Raw genomic sequence first — 23,754 nt, forward strand, 5'->3', positions numbered from 1 at the left:
GTTTTTATGATGTAGTTGAATTAAGATAGGAGCATTATTTTTGAGTCTAAATGGTCTTAAGAGTGTGTTACAGATCTGATTCATTCAAATGTATACAAACACATTAACAGGCTAATAAGAAAATAAAACAAACAAACTTAATGAACTAAATCTGAATAATTAAGATTCAGTCCTAAAAAATAAACACACTGAATGGGACAAATATGATTGATTAAGATTCAGACCCCCATTATATGCAAACATATGAAACCTATGAAATGTTGGACTCCTATTTTACGAGATTCCAAGTGTTACGTACGGTAATCCAAATAGCTGCTAAGTAGAAACTCCACCCCTCCGATAGTACATGAAATATAAAAAGAGAAAAGAAGATCATAAATTTTGTATTAAAGTAACAACGTATAATATCAGTAAGAGAGAATGACATTCAAGATAATTTAACAAGCAATCTTCTAATACCCGACAGGTACGAAGAGAGTATATCACTCCCTTTGAATACGAACTCGGAGCATCCTTCCACACCAATCGATGTAAACTGGGTTAAGCTAAGGTCATAATCTTTGCATAACAATCTAAGGTTGCTTAATAACGAGATAACCAATCCATACCAATATCACATTATAGCAAGCATATCAAGTAAAATCAGGTCAATCCAAGTCTCACTATCAAAAAATGTCACTAAAAATCCTTGGTACACCCGATCCACCACTAAAGAATCACCTATTGGAGTAGAGACACTGATAGGCACAACAACGGACTCAATCAAATGATCTATACCCACATCAAAATAAGTAGACAAAGAAGAATAGATCAACTCGGGATCCAATAATATTATAGCATAACAACGACAATCTGGGACGATACATGTGATCACTACATCTGAGGCCTCTACCTCAGATCTACCCGATATAACATAGAACTGTCTGCGGTCACTAGTAGTCTGAGATCCAGTATGGGCACTACCTCGAGCTCCCTATGCTACATTCTTGGTAGGGATGTACAAAATCGAACCAAATCGCAAACCGAGTCAACCCAGAAAAAAAATTTGACTAATGATTTGGTTTGACTTGGTTTGGTTTAGGAAAAAAAATCTACTACATTTGGGTTAGTTTGGTTTCAACTAAAAAAAAACAACCCGAGATCAAACCAACCTAACATTATATATATATATAATTTTAAAATTTTATTTTATATGTAAAAATTTCGGGGCGTATCACCTAGCTAACCTGGAGAAGGAAGGAAGAAAAGTCTTAGCCCCAACGAACTGATTCATGTTCTTGACAGGCTTCTTGACTCCACTGCTACCCACCCTGAGTCGACTAATACTTACTTTGATATAATTTTTAAATATCTCTTATACTTTTTCATAGTTTTTATCTTTTAATATATTTATTTCATGTTTGGAAGTTAGAATTCTTAATGATCTAATAAAGATTATAATCTATACATGTTGGTAATTATAATAAAGTTTAAATAAAAATGAAACCAATACTAATGCAAAAAGATATCAATTCAACACTAAGAATGACAATATTATTGAATATCTTTTTTGTTTTACATAGATTTAGACAATTAAAATACATGATCTAATTTTACTTTCTTTTAAAATTTAGTAATGTAACTAATACTTACTAAAATTATTTTAGCATGATTTAGTACTTTAAATTATGATTAATTTTATTATGACTTATTAATTTGCAATATTTGTTTTATGCGATTTTATTATTATTTTTTTGTTGAATATTTTAGTGACATCAATCATATCATATTTTTTGTTATTTTCTTGAAAAATAACTTAGATAGTTGCATTTTGGTAGGACTAAAGAAATATTTGAAGTACAAGTAAATTATATGTTTGTATGAATACTTTATCGAAAATCCAAAAATCCGGAAAAAAAATCCGAAAACCCGAAGAAACCCTAAAAAACCTTAAGTTGAAAAACCCGAATTTTATTGGTTTGGTTTGATTTATAAATTCAAAAATCCGACACAAATAGTTTGGTTTGATATTTGAAAAAACACGAACCAACCCGATCATGTACACCCCTAACCCTTGGTACTACCTCTAATACTTTAAGAAGTACCTAGCGTCGTTGTTGCTAGAGTAGAATGAGTAGCGTGAGACCCTAACTAGAAATTAGATTAAGCACGTCTGGGGGCAATCCTTTGTCTTGTTCCCAAACTTCTCGCAAACAAAACAATGCTGAGAGTAACCAGAAGAGTCTGTACACCCTCTTTAACCTGAAGATCAACTATACGTGCTCGGAACGATCTGACTAGGCCTAGATCCGCTAACACTATTTTTACTCTGAATAGAGGGATAACGATAATCTTTATATATATAGTTGAATATACAAACTCCATAATGTAGCATAAGTTGTTCTACTAGTATTTTAGTCTTTGTTCTATTATTTACACTACTGGCCATATATAAAATTTAATAAAAGGATTTTACCTCTTTACCTCCTTCATTTGCTTACGAATCAGGAGGAGAATGTTAGGACCGAAAATAAGCAGGTGTAAACGCGGAAGCTAGCAAAGCAAACCTCGAAAGACTACGAGTAAGAAGACAACGAGAAATATACCAAAAGACATAAAGATTTAACGTGGTTCGGTCAATCGACCTACGTCCACAAAGGAGATGAGCAATCCACTATAAATATGAGAGTACAAAATACAGAGGGAAACAACCTCAACCAATTCACTCGGAATACATGGGAGGTTCACACAAGTGATAACGTATCAAGCTTGTGACCCATAAATTCGCCCCCTAACCAAAACGCTCAAAGCCCTTAAGACTACATTGTGAATGCTGATTAAGTTAGAAGGAACATTCCTCTATTTATAGAGTCCTAAACCTTTTCCTACAAGAAAAGGATTAGTCAATCCAAAACCTTTTCCTAAAAGGAAAACCTATTTATGGTAAGAAATTTAGGGCAAATAAAACCAAACAAATCTCCCCCTTGGCCTGAATTTCTGACAAAATAAATTTGTCCACTTTCTTCACTTATCTTCAACAACTTGCTTCTCCTCTCCATAATCTCCTTTGCAAAATCTATGTCTCAACACAGAGAACCTCTCTGAAAAAATTTCTCCAATAAAATCTTCAATACTGTCAAAAACGTTGCGGCTAGAACTCCACCCTTGAAGATGAACACCTCTTTCTAACCTGGTTAAATCATTGATTATCGAACCACTAAACCTGACTCCATCATTGAATCTGGCTCTGATACCACTTGTTAGGACCGAAAATAAGCAGGTGTAAACGCGGAAGCTAGCAAAGCAAACCTCGAAAGACTACGAGTAAGAAGACAACGAGAAATATACCAAAAGACATAAAGATTTAACGTGGTTCGGTCAATCGACCTAGTCCACAAAGGAGATGAGCAATCCACTATAAATATGAGAGTACAAAATACAGAGGGAAACAACCTCAACCAATTCACTCGGAATACATGGGAGGTTCACACAAGTGATAACGTATCAAGCTTGTGACCCACAAATTCTCCCTCTAACCAAAACTCTCAAAGCCCTTAAGACTACATTGTGAATGCTGATTAAGTTAGAAGGAACATGCCTCTATTTATAGAGTCCTAAACCTTTTCCTACCAGAAAAAGGATTAGTCAATCCAAAACCTTTTCCTAAAAGGAAAACCTATTTATGGTAAGTCTTCAAATCTATATGAGGATTGACTATTAAGTTTTAGAGGTGTCAAATGGGTGTGTTGGGTTGAAGAGATTATAAAAGAGCAACTTTTACATATAGCAAGCACAAAATTCATATTTGTATGTTATGACAATGTTTGCATAATTGCGCTCTATAGCAAACATAAATATGTATAATTCGCTATATAAATACAAAGAAATCAATTATATAATTCGCTATACTATACAAAAGAAAGCAGTTGTATATAAATCAATTTATAATTTATGTGTGTATAAACGAGAAAAAGAGAAAGACAAAAGAAAAATAGGGCAGGGAAATATTTGTGTTGTATAGTTATAATTGTATAGGACGAAGATATATGTATTTGCAAGTGTATATACAATTTTCTCTCACTTTATACAAGTCGAAATGGAATTTATACATTTTGTTTCTGTTTGTATAAGCGATAGAGGCGAGGGTGGCGAGTGATATCTGTGAGAGGGGAGAGAGGGGAGCAAATATATATATATATATATATATATATATATATATATATATACACACACACACACACACATGCACAAAAAATTTTCTCGCTTTATATAAACAGAAACGCATTTTGTACACTTGTGTTTGTATAAAAGTGAGAGGGAGCGAGAGAAGGAGAGTGGCGAGCTAGAGTTCGAGGGAGAGAGGTGACTAACAAACAATTCGCTACAGGGTACAATTAAATTAAAGTTTGGTTATAGTATTTAACTTGATTTATTAGTTTGTCATTATATACAATTTTTCCATTTTAAAATGAGTTGAAATAGAAATTGGTTTGGGTCTTGACCCGCCCAAGTTTACTTTGGGCTCAAATGGGCTACAAAATGGGTTGGGTCTTGACCCGCACTATTTGACCCGATTAATTTCAATAATTTTAACATAGTGATATTTAACTTTTATAATCATAATTCGAATTTCATCTCAATTTTTTTAAAAAAAAAGTAACAAATGGATAGATTAATTCTAAAAGATATTAAATAGATAATTCATACAATTAATATAGGATCTTAGTAAAAATGTTTAAAGTGGGTTGAAATTGAAGATGGAATTGGGCTCAATTGAGGATTCTCTTAAAATAGGTTAGGCTTGAATGAGTTGAGATTAAACCAAATTCAAATTATCTTGAGCTCAACCCTTAAACTTACGTATGTTTGAGTTCATTTTTTTGATTAGAGAATAAATAAGAAGGTGACTTGGAACACCATAACTCAACTCCAAGTGACGACTCCGAAAAATAACAATAATCCCTAATCAATACTGTCACTTAAATTGAAAAAATTCTTACCGTCTTCCGCGTGCGGAAAAAGGGGTTTGACACTTACATCTCTTTGTGAACGCACTAGGGGACCAGCGAACGCGATCCCGTTGCACCAGATAATACAAACAGGAAAAAGCCTAAGTACAGTCTTCATCCGGACCCTCGCAAATCATTTGGGGTCCGATTATAATAAATTGGACAGACTACCTCACTAAATTTAATATTTCTAACTCAATGGAATTGTCGTATTTTCAAAAAGAGGTCAAATGAAAAAAAATTACCCTTTTGGATCACTCTTAAGGCTTAAAACTCAACTTCTTGCCCAAATGGCCATACACCTAAAACTCAACATAAGGCCTCGGAATACTTACTAACCACCTTATTAGTTCAAACTCGACATTTCGGATGCAATGGAACTGACAAAATTCTCATCCGACGCTCGAAACTCAATATATTGATCAAAGTCAACCATATCAAGAATTCTCAACTCAAAATGGGCAAAAACACACTTGATTACATCGGGGACCACACCGACCATTCCTACAACACAAACTAAGAATGAAAATGCTATGGAAAAGGTGAAAATGGTCATTTACAATTAAAAGTAACTTCACAAAGAAGGCACATTACATAAACGGTGATTTAGTTTTTAACGTTTTATATTTTAAGAAATATTGAATTTATTGGGAAAATTTTCAAAAATTAGAAAATGTTAGTAGCTGTTGAGAGCGCCATAACTTAACTACAAACAACCGCTATTAAAATATTTAACCTTACGTATAAAAAATGTTGGATTATATTATATTTATAGTGGTTCATTACGACCGTCTCTATATAACTGTCGTAATATTTTAAATTTTTTTGGACAAATTACAGAAATACATATCTTTTGTTTCACTTATTTCTATTATCCCCATAACTTTTAAACATCTCCAAAATTCCTTATTTTTTTAATGCATTTGAGCTGCATATTAATGTATTCGAGCTACATATTATGTATTCGAGCTACATATTATGTATTTGAGCTACATATTAATGCATCTGAGCAAGTATTTAATGTATCTGAGCTAGTTTTTTTATGTATTCAAGGTACATATCAATGCATCCGAGACATTGTTTAAGGTGTATTCGATTTTTTTTATTTTTAAAAGATTAATGTAATTAAATATTAAAAATAAATTATAATTTCATATTAAAACTATAAGATTTACTTTAATTTACGCTTTTTCTTTTAAGTGGGTAAAGCTGTGCATAGGGCCCTCCATGCACTGATGTACACAAGGGGCCAAACCAATAAATATGACATGATACCATATCCCTATAGCTATGTCTGCATTATATGAGAATAAAAATAAATAAGACAGATGCTATTTTTCTATAAGATAAAACTAATTTCATACACAACCTCTCAAGGGCCACTCATATAAGGACCACCATCCGATTCTTTTTCTCTTCCTCCATTACATAATAAATATGATGAATATGGAAGTGAAATATTCATTGCATGGTTTCTACAATAGAAACATGAGTGATATGAATGGGGAGAAAATCCAAACAAACGAAGATATGCATAATAATAATAAGAAGAAAAATAATGAGAGAGTTGGTAATTCAGGTTTAGGAAATATGAGTTTTCACAACCTATCAAAGCTCATTGTTCCTCCTTTAGGTTCCTCTGGTTATAACCAGAATCAGACTGATCTTCACAAAGGCAACACTATCTCACCTATCACTTCAACATACAGGTAATTTTAAATAGAAGAAAATGTTTTCCTCTCTCTTTTTTGGTGAATATATATATATAATATATATATATATATATATATATATTATTTTTAAATTTGTGGCAATAAATGATTATGTGAACTTTTGTCCCATCATTATTATTATCATTTCTTATAATAATAAAGATTGTTATCTTGGCATTCAATGAAGATAGCAGACATCTCACTTTCACTCATTGATAGTTGTAGTGCTCTAGCTACTCTGACCTCCAACTTAGAAATACTTGTTAGTGAGATTCGAACACCTAAGCACTTAGGCTATTTCAAGGCATCTAAAATTACTGGGCTATAATACCTTATTCTATCCAAAGTGTTCAAAATATGTTATTTAAACATGTTATGTATCATTTTACTTGTATATACGACATTATTTTCTGACTCACTATAGGGTAGCTACGCCCGTGGTATAAAAGTCATTCACATCACTTAATTATAAGATAAGTTTTATATAATTAATTCGATTACCTAGCTAGTACAAATATTAATTATCTAAATTATAACTTAATTGAGGAGAGATTTAATTTGTATATATGTATGTAGGTGTTGGGAGACACTAATGGTGGTATTGGTGGCATATTGTGCATGGGTATGTCCATTTGAGATAGCATTCATGAACTTAAACCCAAACAAGAAGCTTTACATTGCAGATAATATTGTTAATCTCTTTTTTGCCGCTGATATCATCTTGACCTTCTCCGTCGCATACATTGATTCAACCTCTCAGCTTCTTGTTCGCGATCGAAAAAAAATTGCTACAAGGTATTTCTTTTATTTCAATTTATATGACTTATTTTTCTTTTTAATCGGTTTAAATAAAATGTCTCATTTCTATATTTATTTTACCTTTAATCAAATATCTCCAACTTATTTTTTAGACCATAAATTCAAAAGTTTTTATTAAATAAAACTGTGTGAAGTTAAACTAAGTAATATGAAATGAGATGGGCAGTAATATGTATGTTCTTTTCTTTTCCTAAACTTAATTTATAATTATATTTCCTTGTATATGTTTTTTTATTTTTTATGATCTTCTAAATTTCCACATGGCTTGAACTGGCATTGATTAAATGAGAACTTATGATTATATTCCACTTATTTATTTTTCTCCGTTTTATAAAGAATGGTCTAGTTTAATTTGGTAGGAAGTTTAAGACAAAAAGACTTTTGATTATGTGATTATAAATTAAAGTTATGTCAAATGTCAAAATTATCCTTTAATTTTGTGGTCTTAAATATGCCACGTGAAAAATTCGTACCAAAAAAAAAAGATCACTATTATTTAAACAGATTAAAAAGAAAACAAAGATCATTCTTTTAAACGGAGAAAATATATAAATATAGACTATAGAGAGTTATAATTATATTCCACATATATATTTGATGATAAACAGAGATTTGATAACGCTGCGTAAGAATGTGACTATTCTAATTTGAAGAAGTAATGATTCCTTCTTTTATCGTGAATGAATATGTTATCGATAAATCATGGCTAATAGTTTTGATCCTTTTCAAATATTCGTCCCTCCACACCCCACCCCACCCAACACACCAAGGGATCAGGTGCAAAGAACCAACATCTTTTTTTTTTTTTCACATTATTCATTTTTCAAGATTTAGATTTTGAACAATACATTTATTCCCTTAATTATTGAGTGGGAATAGTCCAAAGGGAAAAAAAAAAGAGATCTCTCCCAAACTCTAAAAATATTTAAAATATTATTAATATAATTTAACATGCTATATAATCTATTAAATTCTTTATTTTTCACGTTGTAATTATGGTCACACATTGTGTAATAAGATAAAATATCTTTTAAAAAGTATTCATTTATAACATTCAAATTCAAAAGAAAAAAAAAGAAAGAGATTTGGAATATATCTTTTCTTTTATGCAACATAAAAATGTATGAGCTAGATCAAACTAATATTCCATCCGTTTCAAAAAGAATAGTCTGGTTTAATTTGATAAAGTTTAAGAAAAAAAAAGAACTTTTGATCTTGTAGTTCTAAATTAAAATTATGTCAAATGTATCAAAATGGTCTTTAATCTTATGGCTTTAAACATGTCATAAAGAAAATTAAAGTTAAAATTTTACCAAAAAAGAAAGAAATCATTTTTTTTGAAACAAGCTAAAAAAAATGAAGTTATTCTTTGTCTAAACAAAGAGAGTATTTATCTAATGACAATTCAAAGTATTTTAATTAACTTATGTAAAATATTATACTCAAAAATGGCTGATCGGTCAAGCCATTCTATTTGAGTCAATCCTAAAGTAAGGAAAATTTTGATCAATACTTTAAAATATATTTCTCATCATAGAAATAAAAAAAGTTGCATATAGTACTTTTTGTATTGTTTTAATATTTAAATTTTATTTTAAAATATTAAATGAATATACAAATTGATTAAATTAATTTTCAAAAATGTAATATAACTATGAAAAGGAATGGAAAACAAAAATAAAGAACCGAGGTACATCTATGTGAACTTGTGGGTTGAGAAATGCAAAAGAAAGTTAATTTAATGATTAATTAGTCAGAAAATAATATACTAATGGTAATGTATTTGTATGGGTAGTTAATAATGAAGTGATATATATTTATTTACAGATACGTATCAACATGGTTTCTGATGGATGTGGGCTCTACCATCCCTTTTGATTTAGTTGCCATGTTCTTTACTGGCAAACATCAAGTTGGCATCTCCTATTCTGTTTTAGGAGTACTCAGATTTTGGCGTCTTCGCAAAGTTAAGCAATTTTTCACCCGGTAATTTCTCTTTCACTTGTTAACAATTCTTACGTCGGAAAGCCGATCAAAATATGATAACCTATTCATATTTTAATGCATTGGGTGACTGATTTTTATATGAATAAAATATGGGTTGATATTCGTATTTCATCCACAAAAATATAGATATTCATGGGTAAAATATGAATTAGCACGTTAAGCTTTTTCAACTTTTTACCCACTCAAAATTCATAATATCCGTAAAAATATTGTAACTTCTCATAAAGGTGAAGTATTTGACCCTCAAAAAAATATTTATATTAAATGTATATTTTTCTTAAAATATTATGATAATATTGTTTTTATTTGCTTAATTTGATATTGGGTGATAAATAACTCTGTAAAATAAGCAAATCATGTATTAACATTAATATTGCTCAAAGTACATTAAACACTTTTATTCCTAAAATGGAAATACTCATTTACTTTAAAATTAAAATTATTTTTCCTTGGTTATTACATAAATTTATTTTTATATTGAAAAGTTGTAGGATATTTTTTTTTTTGACTTTTGTAATATAATAAAACTAAATAAATTATTTTCAACATTTTCTCCAAGTTGAATTCTAAAGCATAGAGTATTATTTACTTATGAAAACATGGATAAACTTGTATGTTACACAACTCAGTTGCTACCCTATTCATTTTTATCCATATACAATATGAACGGATTGATTTATTACCCGTTTTATGTTGACCATTTCCAGCCCACCCAAATTTGACCCAACCAACTCATTTTAGGGTTGAGTTAGCTTCAAGTTCCATCTTTACATCATATCTGAGTTATATCCATCCCAATCATTTGTTTACCGATATCGCCCTCTCATATTATCGTGTCGAGCTCCCGTTAACGAGGTTAAAAATTTCCACATCGGAAAAGAAATGAGAATTTGATCTCATTATATGGATTATTCTAAATGAGTTAACTTTTAGAGTTGAGTTAAAGCTCAAGATCATCTTTACATGAACAAATAAAACTTAAATATTGTATACTACTAATTATAGACTTGTTCCTTGGCAGACTTGAAAAGGATATGAGATTCAGCTATTTTTGGATCAGATGTGCTAGGCTTTTGTTTGTAAGTTTGCATAAAAATAATTATTTTGATCTTTTTCCTAGTTGAAGATCTATGAATGAGTGAGTGTGTGGCATGAAACAGGTAACACTATTTTCAGTGCACTGTGCTGGATGCCTCTATTACTTGTTGGCTGACAGATATCCCCACCAAGGAAATACTTGGTTAGGATCTGTGAATCCAAAGTTCAGAGAGACGAGCCTTTCGATTAGATACATTTCAGCTATTTATTGGTCTATCACCACCATGACAACTGTTGGTTATGGTGACCTCCATGCGGTTAACACTGTCGAAATGATCTTCATCATTTTCTACATGCTCTTCAATCTTGGCCTTACTGCTTACATTATCGGCAACATGACCAATTTAGTTGTTGAAGGAACAAGTCGCACCATGGAATTCGTAAGTTATTTTCTTATTGAAATGTATAGGAAGGAGCAAAAGAAAGTGCATAGTGTAAACGAGATAAAATGACGTTCAATTCTTTTGCAGAGAAATAGCATACAATCAGCTTCAAACTTTGTGTGTCGAAATCACTTGCCTCCAAGACTGAAGGAGCAAATACTGGCTTACATGTGCTTAAGATTCAAGGCAGAGAGCTTAAACCAACAACAACTAATTGAACAACTTCCCAAGACAATCTGCAAGAGTATCCGACATCATTTGTTTTTGCCAACTGTTGAAAAGGTCTATCTTTTCAAGGGTATCTCCAGGGAAATTCGCTTGCACCTTGTAAGATGACATTTTTATTCTATGAACTAAAAAGATCGACTCGTTCATAAATCTTCATACATGTTGTTTGTCTAATCATAATGATCGCTTAGGTTGCTGACATGAAGGCTGATTATATACCCCCAAGGGAAGATGTCATAATGCAGAATGAATCGCCAGATGAGGTTTATATCATAGTTTCAGGGGAGGTGGAAATGATTGATAGTGAGATGGAGAATGAGCAGATTGTTTGGACTCTGAGATGTGGAGACATGTTTGGAGAAGTTGGGGCCTTTTGTTGTAGGCCTCAGAGCTACACATATCGGACAAGGACACTTTCACAGCTCTTAAAGATAAGGACAAGTTCTTTGATTGAAGCAATGAAGAGCAGACAAGAGGATAACATCACCATGATGAAGAACTTCATTCAGGTTCATTCGTAACTACTTAGTGATCTTTCAAATGTGTCAATTCAGAGAAGAATCTTAGTATTTTTCGTAAACTGTGTTGATTACAGCATCATAAGAAGCTCAAGGATCTAAGACTTACAGACTTATTCGTTGATGTTGGGGACAAAGATAGCGATCCAAACATGTTCATCAATTTGTTGACTGTTTCCAGTACAGGCAATGCCGCTTTCCTTGATGAGCTTCTCAAGGCAAGATTAGACCCTAATATTTGTGATTCCAAAGGGAGAACTCCACTGGTATGTCCCTTGTTGTGTACTTCTTACGCTACCAATATACTTGTTGTATCCGAGTTTGTCAACATCTTTTCTCTCTATGCATTGCATCAGCATATAGCAGCATCAAAAGGGCACGAAGAATGTGTAATGGTGCTTCTCAGACATGGATGTAACATACACTTACAAGGTAGGACAACCTCAATGTTGAAATTTTTGAGAGGCCAAGTGGTATATGATATCTTGATTATTCCATAAATGGCAGATGTAAATGGTGACACCGCATTATGGGAAGCTATCGCAGCAAAACAGCATCCCATATTTGAAATCCTGTACCATTGGGCATGTATCTCTGATCCATATGTTTCTGGTGACCTCCTATGTAAAGCAGCTAGGAGAAATGAATTAACAATTATGAAGGAACTCCTCAAACATGGATTACTTGTTAACTCAAAAGATCGACATAGATCAACTGCTATGCATATTGCAATAGAAGAAAATCATTTAGAGATGGTAAAGCTTTTATTATTAAACGGAGATGAAATTGATGATACATTGAAGGACAAGCTTTCATCGATGAACCTAAGTGAAATACTGCAAAAACCAGACGTTGGGCACAGGATAATAATATCCGATACTATGGATGAAGTTGATCATAAGTGGCATGAACAGGAACAAAAATACGACTTTGAAAGCCATACAGATCAATGTGCTTTTAGAGTTAGCATATACAGAGGTCATCCTGAGTTCAGGAGAAGAAGTCAGTGCAATGAACCAGGAAGGTTAATAAAGCTTCCCGATTCACTTGAAAAACTCAAGGGCATTGCAGGTACCTTTTCAAACAAATTCTTCTCCATTTTATGTTCTTCCACAATCCTAACATTATCTATTTTGTAGGCCACAAGTTTGGCTTTGATGCAAAAGATGCATTGGTGACAAACGAAGAAGGAGCGGAAATTGACTCGGTTGAAGTCATTAGGGATAATGATAAGCTTTATATATATAGTTGAATATACAAACTCCATAATGTAGCATGAACTGTTCTACTAGTATTTAAGTCTTTGTTCTATTATTTACACTGCTATAAAATTTAAGAAAAGGATATTACCTCTTTCACTCCTCCATTTGCTTACCAATCATGAGAAGTCTTCAAATCTATATGAGGATTGACTATTGTTGAAGAAGAAAAAAGCTGACGATTGGAACAGGTCCAACGAAGTTGACTGACGAGTTTACATGGATTTCTACATGGTATCAGAGTTTAAAAACTTTTCGCTCTCTGAGTATTGATAAACCCCACACGTTGCAATGACCCCTTCTACCAAAACCATGTCAACCTCCTCACTTCACCAAATAATTGTCGCTTGCTCCATTAAACTTAAGTCAGCACAAACCTCATAAAAAGGACACACATATCCTAATGATTTACATCATAGAGAATGAACATTGGACAGACTATTGGGAAAGTTTTAGCGGTTGAGAAGGATGCAAAAGAAAGTGGCACCATTGATGATTGGAAGGAGAAATATATTTTGTTAAAGAGTTGGATCTCAAGCACCTTGACCGAAGAACGCATGCACCTACTTGTGGGTTGCTTAACTGACAAGGAGATGTGGGAATGCTTGGAAAAATCTTATATTCAAGCACCAAAAATAATTAATTGTAACGACTGGAGAGCACCCCCTAGTCGTTGCTGGCGTATTCGATCTCTCGAAGGTCATATAAAAGTCCTTAGCATTCATTCATCGCATTGTCATAGAAATAGTGCGAAATTAGAACCTTTTAAAACAAAATCATAAGGCTTAGGAGCCAACATTTTAAAAAGAAATCTTTATAAAGCAAGTGCACATCTAGTCTCACATAAGCCATCATAGACTCAAACGTTAAGAATATCAAACTAGGGCACGACCTTTACATTGAAATGAAACTTATATCTAATACAAAGTTTTAAATGAAAGAAAACTAGAAATAACATCAATGTCCTTGAACATATGAGGAAATACCAAGAGTCTTGAAGAACAATCTAAGTCCCAAGCTTCAACTCTAGGGATTCTCACTTGCCCACACTACACTTGTAGAAATAGAGTAAAATATAGAATTAGTACAATGAAGCTAAGTATGATGACCATGCAAGAGATCATGTAAAAAGGGACACTTTATTTGAAATATGCTTAACCAACCAACATTATAAACATGACTTTAAAGTTTGGAATTGTGCTCTTAATTTAATAATTCGAGCAAATAATCTTACAAAAACCAATTTGTAAGTTGATACAAATGCACATGTGACCATACCATAGATGCATCTATTAAAACATAATAGTAAACGGTCCACATGGCAGGTGAACGAGCCCATATTCACCTTTTTATATGTTTCAAATAATTTTCGGGAATACAATCCCAACCTTAACAGGTATAATGATCATTTTATCATGAGAACAAGCAACACATGAAAATTCTTGAAGAATCTTTTCTTTCTTCAACATATAACCACATGAATTCTCAATTCTTTTGCATCAAATTTGAACCGAAATGGTCAACCGATTATGCCAACTGATATTTATTTTGATAATGTGTTATTAAACTAAGAAAAAAAATTATATTAAGATGAAGACAAGAAGAATATAAGACTGGAGGAACAATAGAAGTTCACTTTTTTTTGTAAGAAAATTAATGATGCATAATAAGAAGTAAAATATAAAATAAATTATATAGTAATTTACCTTGAGAGAAAAATAAACACAAATATTTATACCTTCTTTATATTTTCTTTGCTTCAATCCTTCAATAGTTGAACAATCGTGCTGATAACGTTTTGTAAAATTAAAGCAAAATAAGATAAGGAATAAAAAAGATAAAGCAATAAAAATAGGGAGACAAAAGATGAGAGCATTTCTTATTCTTCAAAGTATTCATCAAATCTTCAAGTATATCAACATTATTCTCAACACCATTATTTATAGTATTACAATGAGGAATACCAAAGGGTGTCATAAACATTATATTAAACCTTGAGAATTAGGAGTTATGCTCATCTATTCACTACACCATTTTAGGCGTACGACCACACTTATTCTGGACTACACTTGTAAAGTGTTGCCTAAAGTAGTTTTGAGAACGCTTTTAAAGCGTAGCCAAAATTTTTAACTTTTAGCTACAATAATTTTGGCAACACTTCAAAAGTGTACTCTTCAATGATATAAGATACACTTTATAAGTGTTGTTAAAATATGATATAATTGGCAACACCTATTTACATATATGACCACACTTGTAAAATGTCCTATTTTTATAATTAAAAAAACAACACTTTATAAGTGTTGCCTTAAAAATTTTCACTAAAATATTATATTCCCTCCAATATTTTTAACTCTCCCTCCCATTTTTATTGGCCAAAAAAGTTAAACATTAATAAAACATTTTGACTTCACTTTCCTCTTTCAGCTTTCCTTTTCACGTTTCTCTTTTCAGCAGAAGAATTGGCCGGTTCCATTATTCCGATACAAGCTGAAGTACTAAAGGTTCGAGGTGAAGAGAGGTGAAGAACTAGTTTGCTTTTCTGATACAAGCTGAAGAGTCGATGAACTGAGCTGAAGAGTTGAACGATTTCTTGAAGAGTAAGAACGATTCTCTTTTTCAAAACTTATTTGATTTTTAGCTGAAGTGTTTGATTTTTAGCTGAAGTGGTAGTTCTAAAACAGTCTTCTTGTTAGCTGAAGTGTTTGATTTTTCGTTTTGTGTATAGAAGAAATGAATACTGTTGGGTTGTTGACATGATGAACTGAAGCTAATTAGTCTCTCCGTCACACTGTTCTCTCAAGTGTCTCACTGAAGAACACAATTTCAAAGAGATTTTGTTGGATTTGGGTTTATCAGGTAAGAAATTTCATTTTGAAATTCTAAATTTTAACTTTAGGGTTTTTATATTCTTGTGTTTTTATGCAATTTTTGGGAGTGTGACTTGTATTTTAGTTTCATCAGTTGATTTTTGGAGTGTAGCTCGTATATTAACCTCCCTATATAAACCTTTTTTCACCGTTAGGGAATGAAATAAAGTTGGGATTTATTTGAGCAAAAACATTTAGATTATCCTTTGCTTTTCATGTTAATTTCTGCAGATGCTTAAGATTTTCCTTGTTCTTATTCTGATTGCTGGTACTGTTGCTTGTCCATGTTTAAGCTCTTTCTTTCTATAATGTTTGTTTTAATCTGTGGTCACTGCTTTTTTTAATGTGCTCGCCTTAATCTTGGTTGTTCATTTGTTAATCACATTGATTTTGTCTTGTCTCTGTTTGCTGGAACAATTTTCTTGTTTTCGAGTATATGTCTTGAAGAGTGAAGAAGTCATTTGTTGTTTCTCTAGTGCATTTTCAAGTATAGATAGTAACTTTAGTTCAATATTTTGAAATGTTTTGGGATCACCTCGTAGTATGAAGTTGTTAGAATCATTTCGTAGTATTTGATGACTACAGTTGCCTGGACTTTTTCATTCAGCCTGGCTAATTCAGTCGTTTGGGCCATAAGCACAAAAGCAATTCTCTTACTAGCATGAGTTGGCTGCCTATTTATTTCAAATGTTCTTCTCTTTAAGTCTGTGTTTAATCAACTTAAATATGACATTCTCTATATTTTCTTTTTTGGTTTTCAAAGTATCTGTCGCTAATGCCAATATTGAGATAATTTTAGTTTAAAGTTCATGTTTAGTTTTGTGAGATTTTTATCCTTGTTCGGACAGTGGTTGAGCATGCTATTTTTTAATTTGCACCTTCATTTATTATGCCCTCGTAATTTTGTGATTCACTAATTTTGATACCTCACGTCAAGTGAGAAGTCAGTTCCTTTCTGTTGGTATTTCCCAAATAATGATAGCCCATTTAGGTGATTAAAATTCCTCTTGTTTTCATTTATTTTGTACAAGTTTCCTTAGTTGTAGTCCTTGTTTTATATTTTGAATCGTCTGTATTGTTTGCTTCTTTAGCATATCAATTCGTCAATAAAATGAAAGTCAGTTGGAATCATCTGTATTGTTTGCTTAAAATCTCAGATGCTAACTTCCTTCTGTTACTAAACATCGATTTATTTTCACAGCATTGGCAGAATCAACTTATGAATGTATTTTTTCTCTTTTTTTATTTTTGGCTTGTTGCTGCCCTTTTATTGTATATTTGGTTGGTGATAGTTGAGGTATTTTATTTGTTACTTAAGGCTTTTCTCTCTCTTTCTCTCTTCTGGAACCTCTCGACTGTATTTTCCTCGATTTTGTCTAGTTTTTCTTTATTCAAATCATCCTTTATTTTATTTGTTGATGTATTTCCTTTATTGATATATCAAATTGTGAAGGTGGTTTTCTTGTTCTTGTTGGTTATTAGTTTGATCCTGAAAAAAAGATCATTATAGTTATTATGAGTAGAAATAGTAGAGTTAAGTGTCTTACCTGATTGTTTCTTCCCAAAGTGTGTCGGTTCTGCCTGTAGTTCTCCTTTTTTCAAACTTTCCATTGCTCATCTCATAGCTCATTTGCCTTCTCCATATTTGGTTGCTGATTTGTGTGTGTAGTTGTTGCTCCAGCCGGCAGTACTTGTTTGGTAGTGATAATAGTAGTCGCCAGGTCAATAGTGATATCATTTTGAGCCTGATTTTATCTTAATCAAGCAGAAAATGATTGGATAATAGTGTAGGAAGATGTTTCAGCCTTGGGAGTAGACAATGATTCATCATGTTCTATGTTTTTGTAAATTTGGAGTAGTTTGATCAATGTGTGTCATCTTCCCCTTTTTCCACCTTGAGATTGGAGATATAATTATGACTAACGGGCTGAAAAAGTTTATATGCTTTAATATATTTCTGGTTTTTTATGTTCTAAGCATACTGTCTTCTAATTTAGAAAGAAACTTCCTTATTTTGTTTATCCTTATCAACTCAATTTATATGCTTTATTATATTTCTGTTTTTTATGTTCCAAGCATATCATATGTGATCTCGATTAATAGAAATACTTCATGGAATCTGCAATCTACTAGAATATATAGTAAAAGACATGTTTTCTATAAAATTATTTTTAAACTAGTAATATTTTTATTTCAAATAGTACTTAGGTAGTACTGAAAAACATTTGTATTACATTGCAGTTGCCTAGTAAAGTTGCAATGTAAGAAGAGATGTCTCACTGTTCATTAGCCTTTCGAAATAGCATGCTACAGTTTTATTTTTCCTCTAAAAGAAATAAAATCTCTTGTTGCCCGTATAAAGATACTATTTCTGTAGTTTTATACTTTTGCATACGAACACTTCGATCAATTTTTTTCTAAACCATGAAATCTTCTCTGCTATTTCAGGTTTTGCTGAGAGGAAACTAAGATTATGCAGACATCAAAATCAAGGTATTTCTAATCTCTTAACTGTAAAATGACTATGTTTCATCCTTGAAATAATGACATACAATGTCATACAATTTTGTAGTTATTATTATGTATTTATTAGAATCAAGAATGGTAACAAGGTACTCGAAACTCGAAACTCACAATAATTCTGATCATCCCATAACATATGATTCTGATTCTGATTATTTGAAGGCTCAAGGTGGATTATTAAGGTGTGTGCTTCATTCTCTTGAGCTTCCTCATCCTGAAGTTTTTCATCTATGTTTTTTTCTAAAGAATAGCTACCCTTAGCAGTAGAGGGTATTGTTTTTCTGTGTAGTATTGATCAATAATGTCCAATATGTGGCTTCATTTTGCTTCCCTATAAATATGTTTGCACCAAAGGAATTCAAATGAGTTGCTGGAGCTTTTGTACTAGATGTTGCATTTCCAGCGACTGCTGAGTATTGATGAATAATTTCCAGTATGTGTCTTCATTTTATTGCTGTAATTTTATTTACTGACTGCATTTGTCCATGAGTAATATCAGTTCTGTCAAGTTGTTTGTCCATTTAAAATATGAAAAGAATGTGGTGAGAATGTATTTAATTTCTTTGGAACTTAAGAAATTCACCTTGACTATACTGCACTATTGCCCTCCATATTTAGCCGCGTATCTATTTTATCCATAAATTCCAACTAATAAAATAGGTAGGGAATGAATCATGATCTTTTGAGCTTCATTATAATGATTCATATTCCACCATCTCGTTAAGTAATTTTTTAGAGCAATGTGTCTATGAACTTTTCAAAAAAGGCAACAAAGAAGCTCCAACTGTGAACTTTAAAGGGATTGTGTATTTTACTGAAAGAGATGAAAATCTGAAGATACAAAGGTGGGGATGGAAGAAATCAAGAGTGGAAGCTGAAGAACTCAAGTGCTGAGATTCCTTTTCATTCTCTAGTAATCTGTACAACCAATTTGTGAAGGTAAGAATTGATTCTCTAGTAATCTGTAGATCTGCAAATAGTAAATTGGTTGAATGTTCATTTTGTGTTTAGAAGAAATTGATTACTTTTGGGGTTCTTACAACTGAAATTTCAAATTAGGAAAAGAAGAAAAATCTGTAGTCAAGCGTAGTTAGTAGGTTTCTTGCCTATATTTGTGTATGGAAGGAGGAAAATGTCTGTGGGTTTTGTGATTAAGTTTTTTGGGTTTTTTTTTGTCTTGGAATTCCATGAAAATATACAGATTCTAATATTGAACCTGAACAATTTCTTTACACTGCAAAAACTAATAGAAACTGGGGCCTCATAGTTTAAAAAAATGAACATAACTCAAGGCGGCTAAGCCACTGAGAGAGAGCTAATAAATATTAAAAATACAGTTAACTAAAAATCGCTTTGATTTGGGGGAAGCATCTCGTTGTGAGTTTGACTTTCGTTCAAATTATGTCTGTATTTTCTGCTCGTTTAATTGTATTTTCTGCTAATGAGCACGATCCAGGTTTCTTCTAAGATGCATTAGTTTATTTATATCCTTAAATTGATCAAGAGTTTGGTGAACTATGTGGCAGCTAGTATTCATTTCAATGCAAATTTTGGAGTTATTACTTGTTAGTTTGGGAGATTGATTAAGTCAATGCATATCTTCAAGATGAATTAATATGCTTTGCTTCAATTGTTTTTAACATTTTTTAGTTGTGAATGTATCTGCAATATCATTTGATTTTGCCATTGCAATATCGTCAAAGGGGTTTAAATATAAGCATAAATCTTGGCTATTTCCTTTTTTTTCCGGAGTCACTACCTCAACACAATAGATGTGTCTAATATCTGTTCTCGAGTTGCAAGTTCCAACTCATGATTTATGATAATAATTCTTCATAGTTCTGCTCTTAATCCAGAACATAACTTCATATTTTCATATGTTTCAGATTTCTGTCCATATTTGCTTCTAAGTGAGTAAGTTTGTAACAGTTTAAAGTTCAATAGATCCATTTCCAGCATGCTTCAATATTTTTATATTTCCGTCTTGTTTCGGTTTTGGATAGCATTCCATTATTTATTTGCTTCTTGGAACATGGAAGCTGATGGGATTCTTTGGTTTATAATGCTAATCATTCGTAATACTCATCGATAGTACATTAAGTAGCCAATTTGTTTATACTACTAGGATTTATTCTTTTAATGAACTTGTTTGGATCAGTAGCTTATGTTTAGAAGAAATTTTTGTTTTGTGTTTAGAAGAAATTGATTATTTTTGGGGTTCTTACAGCTGAAATTTCAAATTGATTAATTGTTAAATTTCTTAATTTTGTGTTCTTTCTTGATGGAACAGATTTGTTTACTAGAGGAATTGATATTCAAGCAGTTAACGTTCTTACCAATTCAAACATCTCTTTTTATATAATTATAGGCCATGTGTGAGATGAATTCTCAAAACAGGAAAAAGCAAAAATGGAGACATCGAATGGGACCTATTAGTTTTGCAAGAGTATGTGTGACATTGGTAATACTTAGCATCTTCGGCCATATACTTTTAATCCATTTGTATTCCTCCAATAGATTGATACGTTTTTAAATATCTTTTTATATAATTTGTAGCGTGCAATCAAAGAAAACAATGAGGAACCACCAAAGTCTGAAATGTTTATTGAAACTCGTACAAAAATGGGAAAGGAACTTCAGGCCGATACTCAAATTGCAATAGTAAGTTTTTAAAGTGTATCAATGATGAATTTAATTCAGGTTTAAAAATTTTACACTGTTTGGAGGGCGATAATTTATTTGAATATGCTTGAAGGGATGTCAATTGAAGTTAACTTAATGAACCATAAACTCATTTAAGCTAGAGAGAAATTAGAAGTACTTGCATATAATATGGATGTCAATTTTATTCAATAGGCTGAACTTCAGAATCGCCAAAATTTTGGGGAAACTGCAGATGATGCTTTTACGACAGCGTTTGGTAAGGAGCAGCCTGGTCGACTTAGATGCTATGGTAGATCAGTGACAACAAGTTCTTTGAAGAAAGATGAGGAAGATAGCAAGCTAAAACAAAAATATGCCAATGAAATCACTTCTCTGGAAGAAGAAACGAATGAAATGAGAGAAGAAATAAGAGAAGAAATGCGACATTTTTTTAGTCAATTGCTTCAAAACAACCCTGGATTGAATGTTCGAGGTATGCAAGGGGGTGTTGTATCTAACATTGCTTCACCTATTGATGCGGGTAGTGCACAAACTGTAAAAGGCCAAAATCCTCTACAATCTTCCGGGTCAACTCATGATCCGAATCTTCAAAAGGTATTTAGTTTTTTCAAATTAGTCCTCTCAGTTTCTTAGAAAGTCTTCTTGTTTGTAATTGGCTTATTGATTAACTTCATGTTTGAATCATTCAAAGTAGCTTGAAATATGTTCTAGTCTGACAGGGATCCTCCAATGATGTGAAATTCGCGTTGAAGTAGAAAAAGAGGTCTTTCCAGGCTGCAGAGGTATGTGATTAGTTGACTGTTATCAAGTTATATCCCAGTGAATTAGGTTCCTCTCTGGATACTTGGAATAAGTGCATTAACTTTCATATTTGAAGATCTCAATTAAAATTTGGTTACTTTTTGCCTCCTCTGATGAGTATGAAGTAACTCTGAACTTGTTACATATTCTCGATATGGTTTTGAATATTATTGAATGGTGGCGAAACACTCTAAATACGACTGAGTTCTATTTAGTTATTGTTAGTGACTTTGGTTTGAATTGAGCTAAGATTTTGCTTCTCTTGTACACTGTTCATCTTGCTTGTTTGGTATGGTTGAAGTCTAGTTTTGCTATGTGAGATTTAGTTTCCTTGTTTGATCGTGTGGAACATATTAACTACACAAGGAAACTAATCTAATTTTCTTTAGTTTTTGTTGCTGCTGTAATCTACAATCTGGACTTTTCTCTCTTTAGTTGTTGTTAATGTATTTGGTTTAAATTGAGCTAAGGTTTTGCTTCTTTTGTTTCACTGTTTTTTTGACATTTGTATAGAACATTACAACATGCTATAGGTCTGTACTAGCTTGCAAACTGGTCTGTCTAAACCTCTGCAAATAAACTTCTGCAAGGTATGGAATCTGCAATCTGCAGATTTGACGTTTTTTGAAACTGCTGCTGCAATCTGTAGATTTGTCGTTGTTAATGTTTTCTGTAACTGCTGCTGCCTTTTGTGCTTCTATATGTAAATATTTCTGTCGGTAAGGTCTATTTTCTTTCTTATTATATAGAATATTTATGTTATTACCCATAACTTTTGACATCCTAGTAGAAGGCATGCTTCCATAACTACAAACGAATAAACAAATAATTATTAGGAGAATCTAATTGTTTGTGTCTCCTCATTAATTTCTTTTTTTTAGTGTTCGTGTTAGTTTGCGTGCATCAAGGTTATTGTATAACACCAAATATTTTATATTGTTTCTTATGAAATTTGAACCCTAATGCATTTATTCATTGTTGTTGAACTCATTTGGAATTCTAGACACCTAAGGAAAGATCATCTACTTTGAACATCAAAAGACAAGTAGGCATCTACTTTGAACATCAAAAGATGCAATCTAATTTTCTATATCTGCTGGACTTCTTGCCTCTCTATATTGTTGCAATCTGAACTTCTTACCTCTTCTATATAACTGCCAATATCTTATTTGTGTAGGAAAATGGAAGTGATCAAATTTGAAGTGGATGATGAAGAGTTTTTGAACTATTGTAAAAGTTTGAATACATATTTGAACTATTGTGTAGACATTTAGAATACTGATGTATAAGTATGGGTATGTGCACAACACATTCTATGTTTTGAAGTACTTTATGGGAAATCTATAAATTTGAATTATTTATTAGCGCTAGAGATTATTTATTGCAATATAATACTGGAGTATTTAAATTAGAAATTGTGGCATAGGACTGTAAATTGTGTATGCACGTGAGCAAGGACAACACTTCAAAGTGTTGTCATACATTAGATAGAAAAGACAACACTTGGTAAATGTGGGCAATATGGTAGCGAAGGCACGCTTCAAAGTGTAGCTGATAAGACAAAACTTTTAAACGTAGCAGCAAAAGCGTGGCTTTTTTTCTTCTAGGCTACGCTTGAAAGTGTAGCTGATAAGGCAACACTTTTAAGCGTAGCTACAAAGTGTTGCCTTTTTGAGTTTGAGGCTACGCTTAAAAGTGTAGCTCATAAGGCAACACTTCTAAGCGTAGGTACAAAGCGTGGCCTTTTTTCCTTTTGGCTACGCTTTTAAGCGTAGCAAATAAGGCTACGCTTGTAAAGCGTTGCCTAAACTCTAAGGTTTTGCTGCTTCCGGCCACATCTGGAAAGGTGTGGCTTAAAGTTAAAAAGTGTGGCCTTTTACCAAA

At 32.2% G+C, this 23,754-nt stretch overlaps 2 protein-coding genes across 3 annotated transcripts; both read left to right on the forward strand.

Annotated features, from left to right (window-relative positions):
- The first annotated feature begins 6,339 nt into the window (after positions 1 to 6,339).
- Positions 6,340 to 13,111, forward strand: LOC107002758 (potassium channel AKT2/3-like). The gene is made up of 11 exons (XM_015200920.2): positions 6,340 to 6,697; positions 7,277 to 7,495; positions 9,347 to 9,505; positions 10,548 to 10,605; positions 10,687 to 11,004; positions 11,095 to 11,334; positions 11,427 to 11,744; positions 11,831 to 12,019; positions 12,110 to 12,185; positions 12,261 to 12,824; positions 12,893 to 13,111. The coding sequence occupies exons 1-11, from the start codon at positions 6,426 to 6,428 to the stop codon at positions 13,003 to 13,005; spliced, it is 2,526 nt and encodes an 841-aa protein (XP_015056406.1). The 5' UTR covers positions 6,340 to 6,425; the 3' UTR covers positions 13,006 to 13,111.
- A 2,281-nt stretch (positions 13,112 to 15,392) lies between these two features.
- LOC114074416 lies at positions 15,393 to 23,181 on the forward strand. 2 transcript variants are annotated; one of them, XM_027912337.1, is made up of 9 exons: positions 15,393 to 15,612; positions 15,741 to 15,871; positions 18,331 to 18,375; positions 19,172 to 19,344; positions 20,774 to 20,866; positions 20,962 to 21,066; positions 21,262 to 21,663; positions 21,781 to 21,851; positions 23,048 to 23,181. In XM_027912337.1, exons 5-8 carry the CDS (start codon positions 20,777 to 20,779, stop codon positions 21,805 to 21,807), a joined length of 624 nt encoding a protein of 207 aa, XP_027768138.1. In that variant the 5' UTR covers positions 15,393 to 15,612; positions 15,741 to 15,871; positions 18,331 to 18,375; positions 19,172 to 19,344; positions 20,774 to 20,776; the 3' UTR covers positions 21,808 to 21,851; positions 23,048 to 23,181. The 2 variants fall into 2 exon arrangements, with proteins under 2 accessions (XP_027768138.1, XP_027768137.1); XM_027912336.1 differs by having other exon boundaries at positions 21,789 to 21,851.
- The last annotated feature ends 573 nt before the right edge of the window (positions 23,182 to 23,754 follow it).

The sequence above is a fragment of the Solanum pennellii genome, chromosome 10, assembly GCF_001406875.1.
Source record: "Solanum pennellii chromosome 10, SPENNV200".
NCBI lineage: Eukaryota > Viridiplantae > Streptophyta > Magnoliopsida > Solanales > Solanaceae > Solanum > Solanum pennellii.